This window comes from Lepidochelys kempii, chromosome 1, assembly GCF_965140285.1.
Source record: "Lepidochelys kempii isolate rLepKem1 chromosome 1, rLepKem1.hap1, whole genome shotgun sequence".
NCBI lineage: Eukaryota > Metazoa > Chordata > Testudines > Cheloniidae > Lepidochelys > Lepidochelys kempii.
This window is the reverse complement of record NC_136380.1, coordinates 307370216-307394429: the sequence shown is the minus strand read 5'-3', so window position 1 is coordinate 307394429 and position 24214 is coordinate 307370216. Positions and strand designations below refer to the sequence as shown.

Genomic DNA, 24214 nt, shown 5'->3' with positions numbered 1-24214 from the left:
TGGATGATCATGATGGTCCCTTCTGACATTAAAGTATATGAGGCCCCTGTAAACATGTGATGTTTTCATCAACATGAACAGTTTCATGCATAATGTGTTCTGTGGCCTATAGGGAAGAAATGCTTATGTAGTTAAGGCACAGGAGTGGAATGTGGGAAACTTTCTGTTCTTGTCTCAGCTGTGGATTGCCATGTCATCTTGAACATGTTAGAATGTGCTTCATTTTCTCCATATGCAAAATGGGGATAGTACTTTCATACCTCACAGAGGGTTGAGACCAAAATAATTGCTTATAAAGTATTTTGAAAACATTCAATGAAAGGCAAAATAGTATAAAATATTTATCGTTATTTTTATCTATTATATAATTTGAGAGTATGGAAGTGGGAGATTAAGAACAGCAGAAGGGCTCAACAGATTATGCCAATATTTTAAATCAAATTAAATTGGCATAAACAAGTTAGATCACAAGTTTTTTCAGCCAGGAGCATGACCATCACCATTGAAAGGATTTACAAGTGCTTAAGAAGGGACCAACATGCAACAGTTTCAATCTTCTTGGGAGCATTCCAAGAGCTTCCAAAGGAGAAAGAAGGCAGAAACACAGACTGAGCAATCCTAGGACCAAGTCCAGAAAATAATATCAACTTGTATTCACTTGCTTCTTTTCAGAATACTCTTCTTCCTTACCCATATCCACTTGTGAGGAAGGCAAGATTAAAATCTGTTCCAAATAAACAGAAGGAGGCACATATTCCTTTATTCCCTTCTGAATTGTTTAAGACACCTGTTCTCAAACTGTGGGTCAGGACCCCAAAGTGGGTCGCGACCCCGTTTTAATGGGGTCGTTGGGGCTGGCTTACACTTGCGAGGGCCTGGGGCCAAAGCCCAGGCCCGAAGGCTTCAACCCTGAGCGGCAGGGCTCACATTACAGCTGAAGCCTTGGGACCATTCCACGTGTCCCCGCCTCAGTGGCACCATTCATCAGCACCATTCCCTATCACGGGAGATGTCCCGCCAGCGCTCGCCTGCATGGAGCCGTCATGCCTCGGAAGTAGGGAGGCAGGTTCAGAGAAGCCCTCTTCGGTCTCCAAACCCTGGGCACCAACAGCTGGATTCAAGGCGAGGCTCGCCAGTAATCTGGCGCAGACTTTCAGAGGCATGCACCCCCTGACATGAGCATCAAGACCAACCCTTCGCATCTCCAATGCCTCGGCACCGATCATGCGACCAATCTGTTGAATGGAGCCACTGGTCACCCGCCCGCTGGCACCTGTCACTGAGATGCAAATTCCCACAGTTGGGGAGATCCTCCTGATGACCGGCCCGCTCCGGCTCCTGGGCCTGCTCTAGGTCCTGACACCAGACGAGCAGCATGAGGCGTAGATCGCTGGTCTACCAACGCCGATCACCGAAGATCCCAAAGGGCCCGCGCGAGGGACTCGTCTCAATTGAACAGGTCGACGTTGAGGCACAGTGGCAATCCAGGCGATCCTCGAATAGGGCACGATGGCGGCCAGAGCGGCCCTCCACGCAGCTTCAGACGCAGCAGACTCTGTGGTTTGCACCAGGGCCTCGGCCATTTCCATACAGAGGGCATCCTGGCTGCTCCTCTCAGGTCTGTCACCTGAGGCTCAGCAGTCGATGCAGCACCTCCCCTTCGACAGCCAGGTCCTGTTTGCAGAACAGATGGACAGTAAGCTGCAAGGACTGAAAGACTCCCACTCTACCCTGCAAACTCTAGGGCAGTATGTCGCCGGTCCAGCCCATAAACGGTTCACACTGCAGCCATTTCAGGGTCAAAGGAGTCAACCCTGGCAGGAGCCGCCCCATAAGAAGAGTAGGGGCTACAAGCACTGCCCGAGCCACCCTCCTCCACCATCTGCCCAATCAGGCCTGACCCGCAATAAGCAGAGGGACAAGCAAGCATTTTGAGGGTGCACTCAAGGGCGACCTACCAGACTATACCCTGGATCCATCTTTCCCACTGTTTTCCAACTGCCTTTCTTTTTTCCTCCCTGCATGGACCACTATAACTTCGGACCGCTGGGTCCTCAATACTGTGTCACAGGGTTACACCCTCCAGTTTCTTTCTTTCTCCCATCCCCCTTTCCTCTTCAGGGACCCCCTCACAAGAGTCTTCTCGCACAGGAGGTAGAAGGGTTGCTGCAGCAGGGTGTGGTGGAAAAGGTTCCTCGTGAGTACAGGAACAAGGGGTTCTATTCCCGGTACTTTTTAATCCCAAAGGCCAAGAGTGGTCTACAGGCCATCCTGGACCTGTAAGACCTCAACAAATACCTAAAGAAGCTGAAGTTCCGCATGGTCTCCCTGGCCTCCATCATCCCCTCCCTGGATCCAGGAGACTGGTATGCCGCCCTTGATTTGAAGGATGCATATTTCCACATAATGATATTTCAAGGTCACAGATACTTCCTACGTTTCACTGTGGGACCCGACCACTATCAGTTCGCGGTCCTCCCATTCAACCTTGTGACAGCACTGAGGGTGTTCACCAAGTGCATGTCGGTAGTAGCCACTTACCTCAGACGTCAAAGTATCCAGATTTACCTATACCTCGATGACTGGCTCATCAAAGGCTGCTCCAGGTCCCAAGTTCAGAGGGATGTCATCATGGTTGCAGTGTGTGGCCACGCCAACATTGGTTTGGTACGCTGATGGACCTGGCGGTGGCCGCTCTCTGGCCCCATCCCGACCAGATCTGCTCTCACAGGATCACAGGCATCTCCTACACCCCAGCCTCGCCCCCCTTCACCTCACGGTGTGGATTCTGCGTGGTTGAACTTGGAGGAGCGGGCTTGCTCTAACGAGGTCCAGAAAATGCTTTTGGAAAGCAGGAAGACTTTCACTAGAGCAGTGGTTCTTAACCGGGGGTGTACGCACCACCTGGGGGTGTGAGATGCCCTTTCTGGGGGTGCGAGACAGGCCAGATTTTTTTAGAAGGTAAATCATCAAAAAGACAAATTAAGCACAGGCACATAAGTACCCTCAAAATGCTTTAATCAAACCTATGTATTTATTAACATTATAAATTTTTTAACGATTACTATAATATACAAACAAAAAGTATATCTAGGTTTAAAGAACTGACCTACTTCAACGATTTTGGATAAGGGGTGCGAGAACATATTTTGATTTTTGATAAGGGGTGTAAGAACATATTTTGAGAACCAAAGGGGCGCAGGCTGCAGTAAAGGTTAAGAACCACTACACTAGAGCAGCCTACCTGGCTAAATGGACGAGGTTCTCCCACTGGGTGTTGGAGCATACCATCTCTCCAATGCGCTCCTCTTTAAGTCTATCTTAGATTATCTGCTCCATCTTAAGTACCAGGGGCTGGCCCTCTCTTCCATCAGAGTACACCTTGCAGCTATCTCCACTTTTCACCCACCAATCCAAGGTCAGACATTGTTTTCACATGACATGTTGGTCTGATTCCTGAGAGGCCTTGAGAGACTCTTCCCACTGGCCCAGGCACCTGTCCCACAGTGGGACCTTAACTTGGTTCTTTCTAGGCTCACGGGCCAGTCCTTGGAGCCTGTGGGCTCCTGCTCCATCTCCCACCTGTCATTGAAGGTCGCATTCCCTGTGGCGATAACATGAGATGAGTGTCAGAGCTTAAAGCCCTGACATTGGAGCCATTGTATACGGTGTTCTACAAGAACAAAGTTCAACTGCGACCCCATCCTGCCTTTCTGCTGAAGGTGGTGTCTTCCTTCCATGCTAACCAGGACTTCTTCCTCCCAGTGTTTTGTCTGAAACCACACACCACTAGGGAGGAAAGGAGGCTGCATGCCCTGGACGTCAGACATGCCCTGGCGTTTTACCTGGAGTGTACCAAGCCTTTTTGCAGGTTGACCCAGCTCTTTGTCATGACAGCGGACCGCATGAAGGGCCTTCCGGTGTCATCGCAGAGGATTTCCAACTGGATCACCTCCTGCATCCAGACCTGTTATGAGCTGGCACAGGTCCCACCACCACTGCTGATTGCGAGGGCCCACTCAACCAGAGTTCAGGTGTCTTCGGCGGCCTTCCTGGCACATGTTCCCATCCAGTACTTTTGCAGAGCTGCGACGTGGTCTTCAGTTCACACATTCACGGCGCACTGCACCATCGCTCAGCAAGTCAGAGACGATGTTGGGTTTGGCAGAGGTGTATTGCAATCTACATGTCTGTGAACTCCTGCCTGCTTCCATTGGTATTGCTTGGGAGTCACCTAATATGGAATGGACATGAGCAAGCACTCAAAGAAGAAAAGACAGTTACCTTTTCCATAATTGGTGGTATTTGAGATGTGTTGCTCATGTCCATTCCATAACCCGCCCTCCTTCCCCACTGTCGGAGTTTCCGGCAAGGAGGAAGGGAGGTGGGGGGAGCTGGTGGCGCCCGTTGTACCGCAGCATTTGCACGCCACTCGAGGGGGCACCAGAGCTGGTCCCCTGTGGATACCACTGAGGGAAAAACTTCTGGCACTAGTGCATGTGGCGAGCACACACACCTAATATGGAATGGACATGAGCAACACATCTCAAAGAACACCAGTTACGGAAAAGGTAACTGTCTGTCTTTTTTCTGTTTCTAAGTGGATCAGGAATTGTTGGGGAAGCCTACAATATAAGGAGTTTCTCCTTGCCAAAAAGCAAAGGCATTATTACCATTCAGTCAGTCTACAAGAACTTCGTAAGTAAGTGTAAGGGACTCATGCAAGAAATTTGCAAGTTTACATCATGATCGAGCATCAACAGTTTTACCAGGCTGTCTAAGTTTGACTTCTTTTGATGCAGTCTTTTAGCAGAAGTCTTGTAGGTTGGTGTAGGGCTGACAGGAAATCTGTACATAATATTAAAATTTCTGAGAGTGGTTGGAGTGAATGTTTATATATTTTTGCTTCTAATCATCTAATGCCTGCCTTCTATTAGACATAGAGAAATTTCACCTGCTGATTTTTCTGGAGATATATAATACAGCATGCAATTTCTGTCCACCAGTTCTCCCAGTGTTGCTCTTAGTTTTGTTTCTTGAGTTAACTTTATACTTCATTTTGGAGAGTTGAGTTGGAGTGGGCCGTATTGGTTTGTTCCTCTAATTTATTTGTTACTGTCTCCCAGTCATAAGTAACAAGACCGCGCTCTTGTTATAAATTGTTGGATGGGCTTCTTAAGAGAGAAATTAGCAGATAAAAAGACCAGTACAGTAACTCCTCACTTAATGTCATCTTGGTTAACATTGTTACGTAGCTGACGAATTAGAGAACATGCTCGTTTAAAGTTGCGCAATGCTCCCTTATAATATTGTTTGGCAGCCACCTGCTTTGTCCACTGCTTGCAGAAAGAGCAGCCTGTTGGAGCTAGCTGGTGGGGGCTTGGAACCAGGGTGGACCAGCAGATCCCCTATCAGCTCCCCTAAGTTCCCTGTGCAGCAACCACCCAGCAGTCTATCAATTGCCAGGCAGTTCAGGTGTCCCTCCCCCTACTGCCGTGTGCTGCTCCTGCTCTCTGCCTTGGAGCTGCTGTGCTGGGAGGGGGAAAGAGGTGTGCTGATGTCAGGGTGGCCCCTTCCTCCCACTCCTGCACCCCACTCCTTTTACCCATCTCAGCAGAGCGGGGGGGGCACAACAGGGCTCAGGATGGAGGGAGCTTGCTGGCAGCAGCTGCTGTCTCAGCTTGCTGATCTACTTAAAAAGGCAATGTACTTAGAGTGGGGTCAGCGTACTTAAAGGGGTAATGTGCGTCTCTCTCACACACATGGTCTCTCTCTCTCTCATACATACACGCACACACACACGGTGTGTGTCTCTGTCTCTCTCTGCCATGCTGTGTCTCCTCCCTCCATTCCTGCTGCCTTGTAGCATGTGAGGCTACATTAACAACATGTTAACTAACACTTGAGGGCTCAGCCGAGTTCTAGTTCATCATTTAGCAGTAAGGCATTCCCTGGGAAATATCCCACCCTCTGACTCCACTACCTCAACCAAGCTTCACAATCATCATTGCTGTGTACGGTATTAAATTGTTTGTTTAAAACTTATACTGTGTGTGTATATGTGTGTGTGTGTGTGTGTGTGTGCGCGCACGTGTGTATATATAGTCTTTTTTCTGGGGAAAAATATTTCCCTGGAACCTAACCCCCCGCGTTTACATTCATTCTTATGGGGAAATTGGATTCACTTAACATAGTTTCGCTTAAAGTATCATTTTTCAGGAACATAACTACAACATAAGTGAGGAGTTACTGTACTGATAATTAGGGCCTTCATATGTGACTAAAATTTCTATAACTTCCAGCCTGACAATAATCTTGACATTTCTTTGTTACATTTTTGTTCTGTGCAAATGCTTACTCTGTAGGTCCAAAAGCAAACCATGCTGTCAATGACTGCAAAAGATACACATAATCTGTGGGAGGAGGAGTTGAAGTCCAGATCCAAACTTGGAGTTCGTCTATCTCAACTTGATAGGGAAAAGGCTGAGATGTTGGAACAAGTAAGTCAAAAAAAAATACCCAAATAATTTGTCAGTTTTAGGCTGTATCTGTATTTTAAATAGTTACATTTTCATTTTATGTCACCCTTAGTATCCTGTGAAATTCAAGCTTATGGTGACATACGAATTCTGGGAAGTCAGCTGGCAGGTTTATAACAGAAGGCGGAGAGCCTCTTAAAAATCTGGAAGATTTTGTGTCTCTTGAGGGGTGATGTGGTATATTATATGATGATATGATAGCCAGTAACTGTCAGATTCTCTAAAGCTACAACATATAATAGATCCACCTTCTTGGGTGTATGCTCTTTGTGTTTGCCAAGAAAGTCACATAGCTCTGTAGTTCTACAACCATTGACTTCACTAGTGTGTTTTGTGCACCACTTCTGGAGAGAAACCACAGCAATCCCTTATATATCATCAGCTTTCAGTTTCACTGTATGCAGGAAGACTGGAGGAGCTCCCAGAAAATCTTGATGGCTGTCTCAGCTATACTTTTTAGTTTAAAATAAATAAAAACAAGTTTTCCATTATTAGTACTTTCTGTGCAGGTAAATTTATTAAAAATTACCATACAAAAATTTCATTTTCCAAAAGTCACTAAACCTTCGAATAACATCAGCCTTGATCCTGGCCAAAACTCAGAAGGTAGCACCTTTATCAACTGGGGTTCCTGTATTATCTGACTTACCCCGTTCCAGACGCCTTTGTCTTGCCAGTTGCCTGTGAAGCAATAAAAATTGTTACAGCGGTTTTATTGTTCTCAATAAGCATTAAAATGTTTCTTCAACATGACACGCACACTGTTCCAAATCCTTAGCTGTCCATCTAAATTGGGACAATTCCATTTTTGTTCCTACCTAAGATTATCCTTCATAGAGTCATCCTGGACTTGGTTCTGGCCAAAATCTTTCTTTCAGGAAAGAGATTCAAGGACATTCACCAATCTGTTTCACTGATTTTAGAACAGCCTCTGTCTCAGTGGGATTCTTCTTGAGATTAATGAGGCTTATGTCCTCTTCCACATATTTACCTATAGCTCATCTGTAAATGAGACCACTGAAATGTTGGTTTATAGCCAAATTCCCTCCAAATGTGTTTTATATGGGAACTTTGTGTATTTTTATGGAAGCCCTCAGGAGTCTCTTTTCAGAGTTGTCAGGCAATGTGCTGCAGTAGCCAGGTAGTAAGATTAGCTTCTGCCTGGGCGGAGACTTCCACCCTCCCTCCTGCTCCTGCCATGGGGTTTTGGGTAACCAGACTCAGGGCTTCAGCCCTCCATTGCTTCAGCCAGGGCGCCCAGGCTCAGGGCTTCCACCCGGTGGCTGCAGCTGGGGTTCAAGGCTACAGCCCCCACGGCTACAGCCAGGACTTATGCACCCAGGCTTGGGGGTTCTGCTCCACAGCTCCAACCACGGTGCCTGGGCTTCAGGCTTCTGCTTCCCACTCTTGCCGGGGCTCTAGGCGCCTGGGTTCGGAGCTTCCACCCCCGCACCCCACTGCTGCCTGGGCTCAGGACACCAGGCTCGGGGCTTCACCCAGCAGCTCCTGCCAAGGCTTGGGCACCCATTTTTCTGTGGGCCCACAAATTGGGAATCATAGAATCATAGAATATCAGAGTTGGAAGGGACCTCAGGAGATCATCTAGTCCAACCCCCTGCTCAAAGCAGGCACAATCCCCAATTTTTTTTTTTTTTGCCCCAGATCCCTAAATGGCCCCCTCAAGGATTGAACTCACAACCGTGGGTTTAGCAGGCCAATGCTCAAACCACCCAGGACTCTTACACATAGGTCCGTTGTAGGCAGGGGGGCACTGAAAATGCTATGCCTAGGGGTGCCTAATCTGGCCCTGTGTGTGTGTGTGCCTGGTGCATAGGAGCCAGACTGTTTTCTGCAGCAGTACCTGTTGAGGTGGTGCATGTGCCCTACGCCAACTCATAGCCCCTCCTGAAGCTATGTTGGGAGAGTGGGGATGCCATCACACCCATAATCAGTTCCAATTATATCCCACCACCTTAATTAGTTTGCACCCAGCAAAATTAATTATACAGCAGACAGAAACAATCACAGAACCAGACAGAGATTATACAGACAAACAATAGCAAAGTGGGAACTATAATGACAAAACAATACAGAAGTGAGGATTTCACATCCCAGCTATTGATAAGTGAGTTCTTACCAGACAGGATGCTATCAAACTAAGTTTCCTTTTACATCTTCTAGGCACTTCCCTTTCTCTGGAGGTGATAGGCATTATCAGGACAGGATTGTATTCCTAACAGCCCAATAGCACCTTATTTCAATGTGACTAGTTTGGAAAGTGAGGAGGTGACCGGTCGCTTCTCAGCTTATGGCTGCCTCTGTTGCTTAGCCAAAGATCTTTGCCTAAGCACAGGGCCTCAGACTGTCACAGTAAGAGAAGGACCTTACACAGGCAGACAGTGATTTTGATTCTTTCTTTTATACCTCTATAACTAGCCAAGTGATAAGAATACAATTAAATTCTTAAAGTATAGGCCTTTACAGACAGGCCTGAATATCGATATCCTAACACCCCCCATATTCAATTGTAAAGGAACTGAGGGGGTGTTGAGGTGGCACTGCACTTACGTAGCTTCTGGAAGGGTTATGGGGAGATACAGGACATATGCACTGCCCTGATGGCTACTGCTGCAGAAAACTCTGGGTCCAGCTTGTTGGGCAAGCGAATACCTCAGTGGAATACATATGTACAACCACATCTGGAAGAACAACAGTTACAACACAGGTATCCATTCTTTCTATTGCCTTGCCATAATTCCAGATGCTGATTTCCTTCAGAAACATAATTTGCTGAGTTTGCCACTTGCATAGGAAACTGCCTGTCTCACATGGGCTACTATGAGTACAAAATGTGGAGCAAGTCTTGCCACATCATATATTCTTTCCTTGAAGAACAGAAAGAATTCAGAAATGCTATCAAGGCAGTTGGAAAGTTGCTTGATATTGCAGATACCACAGTAAGAGCAACTGCCTCTGGAACCAGATGCCTATAGTTATGGATTGCTGCGGCAAGTGTCTGGCCTTCGGAAGTAGGTACAACAGACGCTTAAGGGCCTGCTGCCTCATGATGGAAATCATATTAGGGAGACAATTAAGGCTAATCACACTAATGCCAAGAAAACAAAAGTGACCTGTAGTTCCCTCAAGTCAAGCTTTCCCTTCCTCCATCCATCAGGAAAGTCACAAGTACCACATCAGACTCAAGCAGCACAGTTTTCCAGCTCTCCAAGAGCCTGGCTGGATGAAGAGTAGCAGCTGACTGAAACTGAATCCAGAAGGACAGAGATGGGGCTGATGTCAGAGAGGGACAGAAACTGTTAAGAACTTGCCATCTCCATAACATCACGCTTCTTTGAGGGTGTCTTCCCTCAGATCGTGGAAATGGTGTACATGTTCATCTGGTCTCCTCATTGCACTGGATACCTCATTAGCCACAACTATTTTTATTTTTATTTTTTTACCAAAAAAAAATCCTTTTCTCACCTACTGCTGGCCAAAACCTGTTACATTCAGACTAAGCATTTATGCTCTCCAGGCTTGATTACTGGAATATACTTAACTAGGAATGAAACTATTTAAAAAAAAAAACCACAACATTGATTAGTTCAGAACATAGCAGCCTTCTTACAGATCCACAGGCCTCCAAGAGTACATCACCATAATGCTCCCCTCTCACTAACTCATTGTAACTACTGGGGACAAACTTAAAATTTCAGCCCTCATCTTCAAAAGCCTCCAGGGGATTGACCCATGTTACCTAAGGTACCATCTACATGATCATGACCTCCCCCAATAGTTGTATCCCAGCAGGACCCTGAAAATCTCAACCATGAGTGAGATTAACGTAACAAATGCTAAACTGAGCCCACAAGTATGGGGTAAATTCCTGGAGAGGGCAGCCAATTTCTTGTTCCACTCTAGCTAAGTGACTGTAAACTTACATTGAGAAACCTTATTTGCTTAAGTCTTTTGCCCCTTGGAGGGGCAAAGGATGTTTAGTGAGACTCATAGTAGCTTCTTGATCCAAACAGGAGTCTACTTTGGTGCTAGAGATCTTCCAGAAAGCAACATAGTGCTCAGTCCACACTTGTCCACTAGGCATCACCATTTTGATGGAAGGGACTCCTTGTGCTACATTTTGAAGATTTCAGTGTGGTAATCCCAGAAAATACGTATTTCTGTCACATGATAGTGCCTTCTCTGAGTCTACTGGGTTACTGTTAGATGAAATCCATTAGTCTCTGATGTGGTGAAGTTAAACATAAAATGGCAACTTTTCCCCGTGTATTTCCTGAAATACGGATTTCTGTGAAGATCTTCCCTACTCTGGAAAGCCCACTCTATAATCAAGATTTGGCGCTGATAGTCTTGATCTCTTGCTACAGCAGGAGGTGCCAAAATTCCACTGTGACAATTTGATCCCATGTCCTAAGTGAGAACAGAGAAGAAAGTAGCCTATTCATTTCAGCCCATATTGAAGGGATGCAAGACAAAATCTAAATTTGAGATGAGATGAAATATACTTTCTACATCTGGAAGAATAGCAGCTAATGAAAACCCCAGAGTTTTAATATGAGATAATTGGCGATGCAAAAATGTGTCTTAATATGTACATGGACAGCACCTATCACGATGTGAGCAACACTGAAATAAATAATATTTAATAGTAATGAACAGTGAATTAATAAGGTTAACAAGACTTAGCATCAGTTGTATCTGCTTCTTAATTGGCCACGAATGTATGTTTAATAGAGTTTTATGTTAAAAGATCAAAATTTTAAAACAAAGATGTATTCCAGCTTCTCTGTAAAGAATGTGAAGGTCTGCTTCCTGTATGTATCATATATAGCAAGTGAAAACTTCCATTAATACTATATGTAGTAATGTGTATATGTTTGTTTGTTTTTTTTCATTTTGAAAGTTCGAGAGTGAAAGGAAAAAAGTGAAGAAGCTAGTAGAGTTAAAACGATCAGTGGAAGCCCGGCTGGATCAAGAAATGAAGAGAAACAGTGAATTACAAAAAGAATGTAATGGGTACAGTTTTCTCAGCACTTTCAAGAAAATATCAAGTAAACTAAAACGTGACTTTGTTCTGTTTACAAAATTAAACTTTAACTGAAAAATGATTGCACAACTGACCTCACAAATTGCTTGTATAATGCTGAACTTTTAATGTTGTTCACTTTTGTAATTGAGCACCTGTTGCAAAGTGCAGTGAGCAGGTATGTTAAGCCAGGCTGCCATGCAACTCTTCAGGCAGGGAAGGAGAAAAAAGGACCTACACCTACATCCTCATGGGGCAGCCAGAAGTTTGCCCTAAAAATGATTTCTGAGACTGACGGGATGATTCCTCAGATTTGTCTATCAAATATACTTAAAATGGGTTTGAGGGGCTTGGCTATGGTTTCTAAAAATACATAAACAAGTCTGTTTGTCTTTCTACTGTACTTACTATGCAGAATGAAGAAACTTCTAAAAACAGCTAAGAAGAAACTAAAGGAATATGAGAATGGAGAGAGTGTGTCCCAGTTTAGTTTCCAGGGAGAACTGAAGAACAGATATTCTGAAATGGACAATGAAGTTAGCAGATTAAGGACAAAGGTAGGTTCTAATATTTGAAACTCACATAATTCATTCTTCATATATTCCTCTCAGAATCGCTATAAATGTGGTGGCTACATTTTGAGTGGGATTTTTGTTGTTTTTATTCTGGTTAAAGATTGTAAAGAAATAACCATTCTCAGCTCCCCACCCAAAGAGCCTCATGAGATCCTGATGCATCTCACAGGCTCTAAAAAGCACGCAGGAGAAGGATGGGAACACCCACTAAGATAAATGGACTACTTCACACATCTCAGAGTATTGATTCAGGTTGTAGTCATCAGATGTTCTCATTCTGCTCAAAAGAACACATTGAAATGAGAGGGCCACTTCAGACCTTTCAGAGACTCCTGTGCTGAAGGAGGATGCGTAGAGAAGCCTTTTCCCTCCATCGTCCCTCTATCCTTCCTGCTTAATGAACTGCGCTTCACAGTGCTCTAAAATTTGCATGCTTGCACTGATTTTCTTGAAATTCGCATTGCTTTGCAGGAATACGTTGTAGGGCTAGTGACCACATTCGGGATCATTTGAGACAGTAGTTCCAGAGATATAAGTTCTGAAAAAGATAGCAGTTTTTCAAAAAGTTACTAGGTAGGCTTTTTTGCGCAGAGCCAGAGATAAAACTGTTGCTGGGATGCAGCTCAAAATGTTCTTAATTGATCGTTATTACCCACGGTAATGGACGGCATCCACTAGATCTTTGGGGAATTTAAGAAAGTGTTTGTTTTTCTTCAATTGCGTACTTGTGCAGTCTGGAAGGATTACAATGTACAGGCCCCAGTAAAGAAGAAACCGTGAAAGGGTTTCAATGCAAGCACTTTATGCTTACCTGGGTAGTTTGAGGGAATGTGCCAATATCATTACACCAGTGAACAGCCCTCCACTGATGTTTCTAGTTCTAATCTTTGTACACCTGTGCAATAAAGATCTAATAACTCACGCTGCTTGCTGCAAGTTGTCTGTTATAATATCGTGTGCTCGTATTTTATGGGGAGGTTTATTGTGAACACAGCTGTCAAGGTTCCCTCTCCTCTCTGAACTCTAGGGTACAGATGTGGGGACCCGCATGAAAGACCCCCTAAGCTTATTTCTACCAGCTTCGGGTAAAACTTCCCCAAGGCACAAACTCTTTGTGCTTGGAGGGTACGCTGCCACCACCAAGTGATTTAACAAAGAATTAGGGAAAGGACCAATATCCTCCCAAGCCTTACACCCCCTTTCCTGGGGAGGCTTGAGAATAAACAAGATGAGCACAGACCAGCCTTGGGTTTTTAGGATCCTAAAAACCCGATCAGATTCTTAAAAAACATAACTTTCTTAGAATAACAAAACAAAGATAAAAGAACAACTCTGTAAGATTAGAATGGAAGATAATCTCACAAGCAGTCAGATTCAAAACACAGAGAATTCCTCGAGGCAAAACCTTAAGTTACAGAAAGAAGAAAAAAAAACAGGAATACACATTTCCTCTAGCACAGCAAATTTCACAAGCCAAAAACAAAAGAAAATCTAACACATTTTCTAGCTAGATTACATACTAACTCTATAGGAGTTGGATTGCTTGCTTTCTTGATCTGTCCCCAGCAGAGGCAACACACAGTCAGACAGACAAAGCCTTTTCCCCCGCCTCAGATTTGAAAGTATCTTGTCCCCTTATTGGTTCTTTTGGTCAGGTGCCAGCCAGGTTACTGGAGTTTCTTAACCCCTTACAAGTAAGAGGATTTTATAGTACTGTATCAGAGCTTCTTAACCCCTTCCCTTTATATTTATGACAACAGCAGAATAGTCAGTAGCTGATTTAAGCAAAATGTTTATTTTGGGTTGGGAGGAGCTGATGACAGAGGACTTGTGGGTTGGCAAGAAGGACAGACAAGGAGAGGGGTTGCAGTTGCAGAAGGGGTGGGCAGTAGCGTAGCTAGTGGGGGAGCGGGGCAGCAGCTGCTCCTCCACCGAGTAGAAGTGGCGCCTTTTTAATTACTTGGTGCCTTTAAAATTTTTACTCACCTGGCGGCGCTCTGGGTCTTCAGTGGCGGGTCAGGGGGAGCGGAGATTAAAAAAAGGTGCCACCCCCTGGTATTGACCCGGCGGTGCTCCGGGTCTTCAGCAGCACTTCGGCGTCAGGTCCTTCACTCGCTCCAGTCTTCGGCGGCATTGCAGTGGCTAGGGGGTGGGGGGGGTCCTCCAGTGCCGAAGACTGGAGTGAGTGAAAGACCCGACGCTGAAGTGCTGCTGAAGACCTGGAGCACTGCCAGGTCAGTACCAGGGGTTGGCGCCTTTTTTTATCTCCGCTCCCCCTGTTTTTTCCACCTGGCTACGCCACCGTAGGCGAGCCTTGCATTGGTTGTTTACAGATTTTTTTTCATTTTACTAGCCTCTGGGGAGGTTAGGGCAAAGGGCTATTTCCTGATCTTGGAGTAGATTAATGTGGTGTTTCCTAAAACACATAGTGCAGAAGTACAGAACTGACAGCACAGGTGACTTGACTGCTAAGGGAAGAGCAATATGTGTTCTGCCAGGGTGCCAATATGTCGATTCTGGGTGATTCCTCATCCACAAGGTTGGGGAAGTTTGTGACACAGTATGGAGTACACCACAGTATAGGGATTGCTGATTTGACTGAGTATGCAAACTGCAGGACGGGATATGAACAACTGTCTACATGACTATTAACTCCTATCAACAATGTATCTTTTCCTGTTAAAAAACCTGGGAAATCAATTGGCAAAAAACTGTTAATGGAGTTAAGCTTTGCTTGGTGATATGTTGTCCCCTTGCAGAATGTTGAGTTGAGCAAAACTCAAACTTCTGAAAACCAGGAAATGCACAGTTAAGCCAATGCAATATTTCTGTTCCCTCATTCAGCAATGCCCAATATGTCCCATAAACACACATACCTTTACTCTTCCAACCCAGTAGTTGCTGAAATGTACAAGCTGTTCGCTTCTTTTACAACCCCTTCACTCTCACCCACATGATTTTCATCGAACACTACTGAAAAACAAAAAGGAGGAAAGAAAAAGGTTGCCCACGCCACCTTCCCTCTACACTCTTTGAGCAATGCTTCAATATGCGTATACTCACTCTGGCCCTTGGCACTATAAGATTGAGGAGGTCCTGGATCCTGGCATATGCTCACACACTTAGCCAACTCCCCATAAAGAATACCACTGTGCAATATAAGAACTATGGTTTTGTCCTCACTAGCCCTTTTGTCAGTCAGGGGTGTGAAAAAAAACACAACCCAGACTGACATAAGTTTCACCGACAAAAACGCCAGTGTGGACTGTGGTATGTCTCTCTTCTGCTGACAGGTACTACAGCTCGTTGGGGGTGGTTTAATTATGCCGGCGGGAGAGCTCTCTCCCATCAGCAAAGAGCCGCTACACAGGAGACCTTACAGCAGCGCAGCTGCACCAGTACAGCTGTAAGATCCATAGTGTAGACATAGCCTATTTCACAGCCTTTTACAACTCCCTTGCATTTACTCACACTGTCACAAGATGGCTGCCCCCCTTGCCCCCTCCCCCCCCCCGGGGTCCCCTGTGTAAATACCAGCCTCATATGTTGCGAATATTTTTGTATGTATTGGAAAGAATGTTGGGAAGGGTTAAAGGTATAAATGCGGAACAAAAGGTTTCTTTACAGGCGGCGAAAAGACAGAAGGCGGGGGGGTGGGAAACGGGTTAACTTGATGTTCCAGCTAAACCCGAAAATAAGGAGCTGACACCAGCCCAAGGCCACTACCCACACTCACTCTGCTACCTGCCAAGACAGAAGGGGGGGAAGTCCACCCCCCACTTCCCCGACCAGCCGTAAGAAAGAAGAGTTGTTGAACGAAATGCAGGGGCTGCAAAAAAGACCAAGACAGCAAAGGCCAACAAGGAAAAAACATAACTGTCTCAAGGCCCTGAAACCGGTGTGTTTTGGGAAAGCTGAAGAAACCACGGAAGGCCAGTTTAGACTGGTACACAGAGCATGGGGAACAAAGGTCTCTGAAGGAGATGCCCCCAAGAGACCCCAGGACTTAAAAACCTGCCCAGGAGCTGAGGCAAATCGGAGATCAACAGCGGACCCTGGACAACCCGTGCACGGGACAAGAACTGCCATCCACCCCTCCCCCTCTTCTTCTTATGTTACACCCAGGCTTGGCCAGCCTCGGGTAGTGCGGGTGTGAGTATGAAAGTGGGTTAGGGCTTGGGGCACTAATGCTTTCTTACTTTCTCCAAGTGATGTGGGAAACCCCCCCACCCCCCTCCAGCACTCTCTGCTGTTATTTTATTATTTTATCAATAAAGCTTTAAAAACTCAGTTACTTGGTGTGTTCTGTAATCTCCTCCCCAAACAATCCTGTGGCCTCAGCCTGATCACCTGATGCCTCAGGCAGATTGGTAACAGAAATCTGTCACAACACGATATCATCTCAGCCATCACTTTCACTTAAACTTAATTAAAGCATTAGAATCCTCTCATATTGCCCCTCACCACTGACAATGGTCTTTGTAAAAAATGCCCTATGCCTTCCACCATTTAGTGTAGATATGCCTAACACTGTCTGCATGCAAATAGTTCCCATTGGTTGCTGCCATCTCCAGGGGAACAGAGCAGAGGTGATGTGGGCAACCTTCCTCCCCACCCATAGTATTGGATGGAATTCTGTGGGTGAGAGTGAATGTCTTGTAAAGGGAGGTGAAGAGTTGTACATTTCAGCACCTGGGGAGTGGCAGAGTAAAGGTATGTGTGTTAACAGGGTGTATTGGGGCATTGCTGAAAGAAAGCAGAGTTAAGGTTGCATGGACAACCTTAACTGCATTTCCTGGTTTTCAGAGGTTTTGAGATTTGCTCAACTCAACGTTCTGCATGGGGACCACACACCCCAAGCAACCTTAAATCTGCATTAACGTAGGTTTTTGCCATTGAATATACTTGGTTTTGTTCCAGACCATCTTCTTGAGTCTTATTATATGTTAAGGCTCTGATGTCACCTGCCTTTTAGGGATTCCACCATCATATTTTAGGTAAGCAGGCAATGAGGTAGGTCTGTAGGGAGTGGAACTTTTTTCCCCTTGTCAGCTGTCTCAGCCCATCCTGCCCTATTGTTAAAAACCTGAAAATGTGTCCTAGAAGTAGCTTTTATTATCCTTATCTGGCTTATATTTAGAAACATTTCCACCGTTCCTAGGTAGGGCCTAACTTACTGCAGTCTGTTCCCTTCATTTTATGAGTGTAACTTTGTTGCTAGTGCACTATATTTTAGAAATTAAGTAACTTTTTTAATTATGTGTTTAGTGCTTTGAGTGCCTTCACATCAGAGCATTTTTATAAATAAAATTAATAGTATTTGTATGACTTTGTTGCAGTTAAAATGTAAAAATTATATTTGAACATCAAGGAAGAGGATTTGTATATATTCCCTTCCTTGCAGTTATGTTTATACATATCAGTACAGTTGGAATAAGAAGGTCTGTTTGATACTGTCTACATATTTTTACACAGTATTTATTTTATTTATTTTCCTATTTTCCTTTTTTATGTTAAAAAGGACAAGGAAACCATAAAATATGCAGTAATGACAGAAACGATTAACAGTTTTTTTTCCAGTGAGTTTTATTCAGGTTTCAGATCCTACTGAAAGATCTCACATTGTCTTTTAAATTCTTATAAGCAAACTACCTTTTGATTTACCACAAATATATTTTATTTCTCTGCTAACATAAAAGGTTTCCTACAATCCAATTTTGCAAGTTTTAAAGGGTTGCATAGCATTTTTGATACATAACAAGGCCCCCTCTCTTATGCTCCTGTTTACTTTAGAGCATATGAATAGTCCCGTGACTTCATTGGGACTACTTACGCATTTAAAGCCAAATACATGGGTAAAATGCTTGTAGGTTTGGGGCCTAAATGATTTTATTTTTTAAAGTATTTCTGGAAACTACTGTATATAGGCTGATAAAGAAGAGAACTTAAGCTGTTCTATGAAAAATAATTTAAAAGATAATTTAAAAATTTAATTATAATAATTATAATAATAATTATAATTAAGCTGTTCTATGAAAAATAATTTAAAAATAATTTAAAACTGCTTTTAGTAAGTTTAGAATGATTTATAATTTTAAATGCAAAATTATGAACTTGTAAAATTATTGTGATTTTTTTTCACTGACTTTCATTGAATTTAGAGAAATTTTGAACTCCCTGTTTGATAACTGAGTTTAAACTTTTTCAATGTGTACAGATAGATGAACTTTCCAAAAAGCTGGATATAGAGTCAAAAAAATCTACACAGTTAGAATCTACAAATCGTGATCTACGAGAACAGTTGTCTTCTATGAAGATACTGCATAAGAATCATGAAAAGCTGGAGAAGAGCAAATGGCAGCTGGAAGGAGAAGTAGCTACTCTCAAACATCAAGTAGAGACTAATATGATGGACCACAGTCAACTAGAACAGTATAAAAGAGAGATTGAAGAACGAGCTAGACAAGAAATAAGACAAAAACTAGAAGAAGTCAATCTATTTTTGCAGGTTAATTTATTTGCTACTTACTGTATGCTGTAAATTGGTACTTTAAGCTTTATATTCCATATTCATTTCCATGTTGAAATTTATATTTTAGGTGCTTTTTCTTCTTCATAAAAGCTAAATGTATAGTATTTCCATATGTTTCCAGTTTGGTAGTTAGGGAACTAGAGATACAGTAGAAGGAAGAAAAAAATACAAAGAAAAGTAAAATTGAGTACAATCCCTTACAGTAGCACCTGCAGGTCATTCTATCCCAAAGACTGCCCCAGACTGATTTTCCCTCATGACTCATTTTTTACCCTGGAGGGGATGCTCAACTTGCTTACTCTTAGAGGGATTGTATCCTATCACACTGACCAAAGTAGCTTTTGTTCTTTGTATTTCTTTTGCAGAGCTACACTGATTTTCCCTCCTCCCCTCTTCTTTGGAATTCAGTTCATGAGCTTCTGTAGATAAAGATGAACTGAGGGAAGACTAAGGGGATGGATTATTTATATCCTCGGCCAGTAGACTATTTGGGCTCAAAAGATGTGTGTCTACCACCTCACCTACGCCACCCCTTCCCTTCCCCTCACCCCCTCGAGTTTTTACTGATGGTTCCATGGTCAGTGACCAGGCATGTTAACTGCTACAGTGTGGTTCTGAACACAGTATGTTGAGAGAACAAAAGTTACAAAATAACCTCCTCTTTTTGACTCCACATTTATTATTTCAATGCTGGAAGTATTATTTACGTGTGTATAGATCACATGGGATTCTGGCTCCAGCAAGGGGATCAGTTTCAATTAGACTATTGTCCGATAAGGCTGAAAGTTGTGTAGTGCTAACTTTAATGTAATAGATCCTTAATAAGGGACAGTTTCTTTCTAAGCTGAAATCTTTCTATTGCGTAGTGACTTCAAATGTCTCCCTGTATCGTTGATGGCACTAAGGAAGAGTAGTTCCCTATCAGAATAAGAGTGTACTTATATTGAATATGAGTAACTGTTGGGAAAAAAATCCTCTTTCTTCCAATTTATTAAAGTTGTATTATTTGCTTTAGACGCAGGCAGCCTCCCAAGAGACATTAGAACAAATAAGAACTACTAATAATACTTCACTGAGAAACCAGTTGGAGCACAGAATTAGAGATCTAGAATCTGAACTGGCTAGAATAAAAAACACACAAGAAGACAGTGTCTTTCAAAAACAGTCTACACAGACAGAACTGGAAAGATACAAAGAACTTTATTTGGAAGAGTTAAAAATTAGAAAATCGCTAGCAAGTAAACTGGATAGGTAAGTCAAAATCTTTATTTTAAAACAAACAGTAAAATAGTATTTTTCCCTTCATTAACTTTCGTCTTAAAATGCCTCACTCCTGGACCTGCTCACCATAATATGCATCAATCCAAGAGCAGTTATCTGTGGATGCAGTAGACTTTCACAAATAACTGGAAGGCTGAGAAACATGAATTCCTGTCAATATTTTATAAGTAGCAGAAATATCATTCGTTTTTATAGAGTATATTATAAAGTTATTTTGATTTTTAACAGGCATGTCTTCTGGCTGGTCTGTAATAATCTGTACTTACAGTAGGCAAGAGAAATTGCAGTTCTTTGAGTAGTGTTCTGTGGGTGCTTCACTTCAGGTGCACTTACATTCCATATGTCTTTGATCAAAGATTTTCATCAGCAATGTCCATTTGGCCAGTACATGCACTGCTGATATCCTCGTGCTCTCCACTGAGGCTATATGAGGCTGCACAGGCAACTGCCTCAGCCTGAGATGGAGCTTAGCATGTCTACATTGTGCCTGCCTCGGGTTCTTGCTGAGTTCATTCTACTGAGTTTATTTAGTTTAGTTAATTTGTAGTAGTAGTACAGTAGTTAGTTACTGGTTATTGAAAGATTATTTTATTGCTTCTGGGAAAATCCTTTCTTTGAGGGGCCTGCCCGGTTCACCGGGGTTCAAATGTTGCCTCACATGGAGAGAAGCTATCCTGATCAGCAATGGATAGTCTAAGTGGGTTCACTGCCGGGGAGAGTTGCATGGTCCACAGAAGTGTAACTTCCGGTTAGCCCTCAAATCCAGGGCACAGAAGAACCGGGAACTCAAGCTGTGACTGTTAATGAAGGAGTGCTCCCTTCTTCCCACTTCGGAGCCAAGTCAGGAGAACCCCCGCACCCCATACATCAGTCCCTCTAGTGCCCCTTTGACTTTGGTGCAACACTCTCCTGCAAAGGGGAAAGCCTCAGAGACCTCCTCTAAAGATGCTAAAAAGAGAAGCTCTAATTCCCCTCTGAAGAGATCCATCTCAAAAACCCTCGCTCTTAGACCAGGCCAGTAGCCTCAAAGACTTCATCCTCAAGGCTTGGTACCATAAAAGTGAAGGGCTCCTCCAGTACCAGTGAGTCAGGAAAATCCAGCAGCTTGAAGAGTAAACCTGGCTCTGAGAAGGCTCCAATACCATCTAGTGGAGATGATCAGAGAAAACACAGAAGAATATAGGTACCATCAGACCTAACCCCTCTCCTGGTACCTATGTCAAGCTTTTCAATATCATGTAAAACTAAGCCTCCATCTACATCAGCGCTGCCTATGAATCACTCAAAACCATCAGCACCATTCTGCAGGGACAAGCATTCCAGTCTGTCGGCACTGCAACAGCACTCAGTGCCGCAGCTCCACTCAGTACTGCAAGATATTAGGTATCCAAAGGACTTATCAGTGACTGCTGAACCAGAGTCTCCACTGCTGGCAAGTACCAAGCATCTCTAGGTACCGAGAACCTCTCAATCTCCAGACCCTTATATATCCCCAGTACAGTCACTTCCCTTTTTGGTCAGAGCTCCCCCATTAGAGGAGGAAGATAATGATGATGGAGACCTCTCTTCAGTATCATGGATCTCTGTTTAGGTCTCTCCTACATATCCATATATAAACTCCCTTTCTCAAAGAGACAGATGATGTCCGGGGACCTCATGACTCCTGATGAGAGCAACCCTGGATACCACCCACCTCCCCCTTATGGTCTTCAATGGCCATATTAGGATTCCTGGGCACCTTTTGGCAGCAGTTCTCCAGAGCCCTGATAGGTTCCAAGATTGTTGTCAAAGTTCTGTCAGTGGTGGCTGCCTACCTGTATCATCAGGCAATTACAATATTCCCATACCTTGACGTTTGATTGCTCAAGGTTCAGTCATACCAAGACATGTTGTCTGCCAAACAGAAAGCACTTTTTGTTCTTGGACTTGGGTTTTCAATTGAAAGTGGGACAGTCCACACTGACTCCTGTTCAGAACATAAAATTTATAGGGGTATCCCTGTATTCCTTGGCATCCAGGGCCTTCCTTCCCTTGGACAGATCCACAACACTATCAAACCTTGTCAGACATATTCAAAGGAAACCCCAGACTTCTGTTAGAAACAGTCTTCAACTTCTAGGTCACATGGTAGCTTGCACTTTTGTGACAGAACATGCAAGATTGTGCCTTTGCTGTTTCCAGTGGTGGCTCAGACCAGTTTACTTACCAAACAGATACAGCCTAGACAAACAGGTGTCAGTTTCTCAACAAGTCAGGTACTCCCTAGACTGGTGGAATGTTCATCACAATGTAGGGGTATGGATTCCCTTCCTTCAACCAATGCCAATGGTAACCATAACCCCAGTTGCATCTCTGTTAGGCTGGAGGAGGGCACACCTCAGTGCTCTAATGTTACAGTGCAGATGGTCACCCTAAGAATCCACCCCTCCATCAACCTGTTGGAGCTCAGAGCGGTCAGAAATGCCTGCGTTCATTTTCTCCCTCTCATCGGACACAGGTATATCCAAGTTATGATAGGCAATGTGGCCTGCATGTTATATATGCCTGCAGTCGGCAAGAAGGAGTGAGATCCCCTTCCCTCTGCGCTGAAGCAATAAGGTTATGGAACTGCTATATAAAACATTGCATAATAATTTCAATAATGAATGTCACAGCTGACACTCTCAGCAAGTGTTTTTCCCAAGACTACAAATCGGGGTTGGATTCCCAGGTTCTTGTCGGCATATTTCAGACTCCGGGATTTCCAGAAGTGGTCCTCTTTGCCACAGCTATAAACAAAAAATGCTATCTATTCTATTCAAGGAGGGGCTTAGTTCATAATTTATTAGGGGACACCTTCCCCCTCACTTGAACGAAGAAACTGTTTTATGCGTTTCCCCCAACACCTCTGATTCTCAAAGTGGTGAACAAAATCAGACAGGATAAGAGCAGAGTTGTCCTAATAGCCCCAACACAATCAAGGCAGGCCTGATTTCCTACCTGTTTTGCCTAGTTCTTTGTCCAGTGATAAATCTTCTAATCATTCCTCTCCCAGGGTGCCAGTCAACTGCTGCATCATAATCTGAGCATTCTCCGCCTGAAGGTGTGGCTACTTGATGGTTCGTGGGGTTAGAGTTGGTCTGCTTTGCAGAAGTACAATAGATAAAATAGGAAAGATTCTACCAGAAATACCTTCAAAAAGTGGAGAAGATTTAGTCACTGGTTTGAATTCCAGAATCCTGTCCCCAAATCTGCTTTGCTTCCTCTTGTTCTGGTATACCTGCTACAACTAAAGCAAAGGGGTCTATTACTTAGTTCTCTCAAGATTCAATTGGGTGCCTTAACAGCTTTTCATACCATTATTGCAGGTTCTCACTGTTTGCTCACTCTACAACCATAACATTCATGAAAGGTCTGGGTAATCCCCATCCCAGTTTGGGACCTTAATTTGTCTCTTAAAAGACTCATGAAATCTCCTTTTGAACCGATGGTGACACGCTCCTTACTGAATTTGTCTATGAAAACAGCCTTCTTAGTGGCTATTACCTCAGCGCACAGAGTTGGGGAGATGGGGCCTTCATGGTAGACCCTCTGTCAGAGTTCCCTCCCCACTTTGAACTCTAGGGTACAGATGTGGGGACCCGCATGAAAGACCCCCTACGCTTATTTCTACCAGCTTAGGTTAAAACTTCCCCAAGGCACAAAGTTTTTGCTCTTGGATTAGGGAGAATGCTGCCACCATCAAGTGATTTATCAAACAGTCAGGGAAAGGACCACCACTTGGAGTTCCTGTTTCCCCAAAATATCCCCCCACGCCCTTACATCCCCTTTCCTGGGGAGGCTTGAGAATAAACAAGATGAGCACAAACCAGCCTTGGATTTTTAAGACTCAAAAAACCCAATCAGATTCTTAAAAAACAGAACTTTATTAGAAGAACAAAAAAAAAATAAGAGAGCAACTCTGTAAGATCAGAATGGAAGATAATCTTGCAGGCAGTCAGATTCAAAACAAATGAGAATCCCTCTAGGCAAAACCGTAAGTTACAAAAAGACACAAAACAGGAACTCACATTTCCTCCAGCACAGCGAATTTCACAAGCCAAAACAAAGAAAACCTAACGCATTTTCTAGCTAGAATACTTACTAGCTTTACAGGAGTTGGAGGGCTTGCATCCTCGATCTGTTCCCGGCAAAGGTATCACACAGACAGACAAAAGCCTTTTCCCCCCTCCAGATTTGAAAGTATCTTGTCCCCTCATTGGTC

At 43.9% G+C, this 24214-nt stretch overlaps 1 protein-coding gene across 19 annotated transcripts in view; it reads left to right on the top strand.

Moving 5' to 3' along the window:
- Positions 1-24214, top strand: part of ANKRD26 (ankyrin repeat domain 26) — a 189839-nt gene that overhangs the window by 132564 nt on the left and 33061 nt on the right. For 16 of the 19 annotated variants that reach the window (XR_012156802.2, XR_012156803.2, XR_012156804.2 and 13 more), the window contains 5 exons: positions 6366-6500; positions 11461-11573; positions 11999-12140; positions 18376-18666; positions 19706-19941. Coding sequence is in view for 16 of the 19 variants with exons in the window: in XM_073328178.2 (XP_073184279.2) it covers positions 6366-6500; positions 11461-11573; positions 11999-12140; positions 18376-18666; positions 19706-19941 (917 nt within the window). In the remaining 3 variants the exon portion in view is untranslated. Of the gene's footprint in view, positions 1-6365; positions 6501-11460; positions 11609-11998; positions 12141-18375; positions 18667-19705; positions 19942-24214 lie in introns of those variants that run through there. The other 3 variants (XM_073328182.2, XM_073328180.2, XM_073328183.2) reach the window with 3 other exon arrangements.